Source organism: Lagopus leucura, unplaced genomic scaffold (genome assembly GCF_019238085.1).
Source record: "Lagopus leucura isolate 7727_CA_CO unplaced genomic scaffold, USGS_WTPT01 31542-0_obj-0_obj, whole genome shotgun sequence".
NCBI lineage: Eukaryota > Metazoa > Chordata > Aves > Galliformes > Phasianidae > Lagopus > Lagopus leucura.
The window spans coordinates 1-1,291 of NW_024965216.1; the positions used below are offsets into that span (position 1 = coordinate 1).

A 1,291-nucleotide genomic window follows, 5' to 3' on the forward strand; every position below is an offset into this window, starting at 1 on the left:
CCCCCCCCCATCGCGGTCAGTGATGGGGCACTCGGGACCCCCACTCCCAAGTTACCTCACGTGGGACCCCCGGTGGGGAGCTCGTGGGATTGGGCACCCACTGTGCACCCCTGGTACTCGAGTAGGGCCCCCCCGAGCACAGGCACCCCCATCCCCCCATAGAAAGTCACCCTGCGCACCCCTATGGGACCCCCAAACCTCACACACCCCCTAAACGCCCCCCAATATTGGGCCACTCCAGCCACCTCCAGACTCTCATAGGCACCCCCTGCTTAAAGCCACTCCTACGGGACCCCCAAATCCCTTCTGAGCACCCCGAGCTCCCCCCCCGCCCCCCATGTCGGGGTCCCACCTGCGCTGTGCGATGCCACGTTGGGGGGATCAATGGGCGCCGCCGCTCCTCCACCGCCAAACGCCGGAGCTGCGCTGCTGTGGGGCTGCCCCCCAACTCGGCCTCATAAGCCAGGCGGAACTCCGGCACCGGAACGCCTGGGTGGGGGGAGGAGGGGAGGTGAGGGGGGGAGGAGGAGCTCAGCGGGGTCGGTGGCATTGATGGGACGTGGGGGCGGCTCACGGGGCTTTGGGGTTTTGGGGGTGGGCGCTCACCGGGGCTGAGGGTCTGACAGCGTGACAGGATCTCCCAGAGCAGCAGCGCCAAGGCGTAGACATCAGCCTGCAGCAGCGCGCGGCCCCAGGAACGCAGGTCCAGACTCTCATCCAGGATCTCCGGGGCCAAATAGCGCTGGGTGCCCGCCTGCACCCACACCGTGCTTACAGCAGGGCCGAGCTTATAAGAGCACTGAGCTTACAGCAGGGCTGTGCTTATAACAGCACTGAGCTTACAGCAGGGCCGAGCTTACACCAAAGCCAAGTTTGCACCAGAGCTGTGCTTACACCAGGGTCTTTTTTGCATCAGGGCCCTATTTTCACCAAAGCCATGCTTGCACCAAAGCTATGTTTGCACCAAAGCTATGTTTGCACCAAAGCCATGCTTGCACCAAAGCTATGTTTGCACCAAAGCTATGTTTGCACCAAAGCCATGCTTGCACCAAAGCTATGTTTGCACCAAAGCTATGCTTGCAGTAGGGCCATTCTTGCATTAGGGCTGTGCTTACAACAGGAGTAAGATTACACTGGGGCAGGGGCCATGCTTGCACCAATGCCGTACTTGCACCAGGGCCATGCTTGCTCCAAAGCAATGCTGACACCACAGCCATGCTGACACCACAGCCATGCTCACCCCACGGCCACGCTCACCCCACAGCCATGCTCACACCACAGCCACGCTCAC

The 1,291-nt window shown here is 61.9% G+C and overlaps 1 protein-coding gene across 1 annotated transcript in view; it reads right to left on the minus strand.

The window, feature by feature from the left end:
• Positions 1–352: 352 nt before the first annotated feature.
• LOC122192020 (anti-Muellerian hormone type-2 receptor-like) overlaps positions 353–1,291 on the minus strand; it is a gene marked incomplete at both ends in the record, with an annotated part of 1,321 nt that continues 382 nt past the window's right edge. The window contains 2 exons of the mRNA XM_042892440.1: positions 353–489; positions 607–754. Of these exons, the coding sequence (XP_042748374.1) occupies positions 353–489; positions 607–754 (285 nt within the window). The remainder of the gene's footprint in view (positions 490–606; positions 755–1,291) is intronic.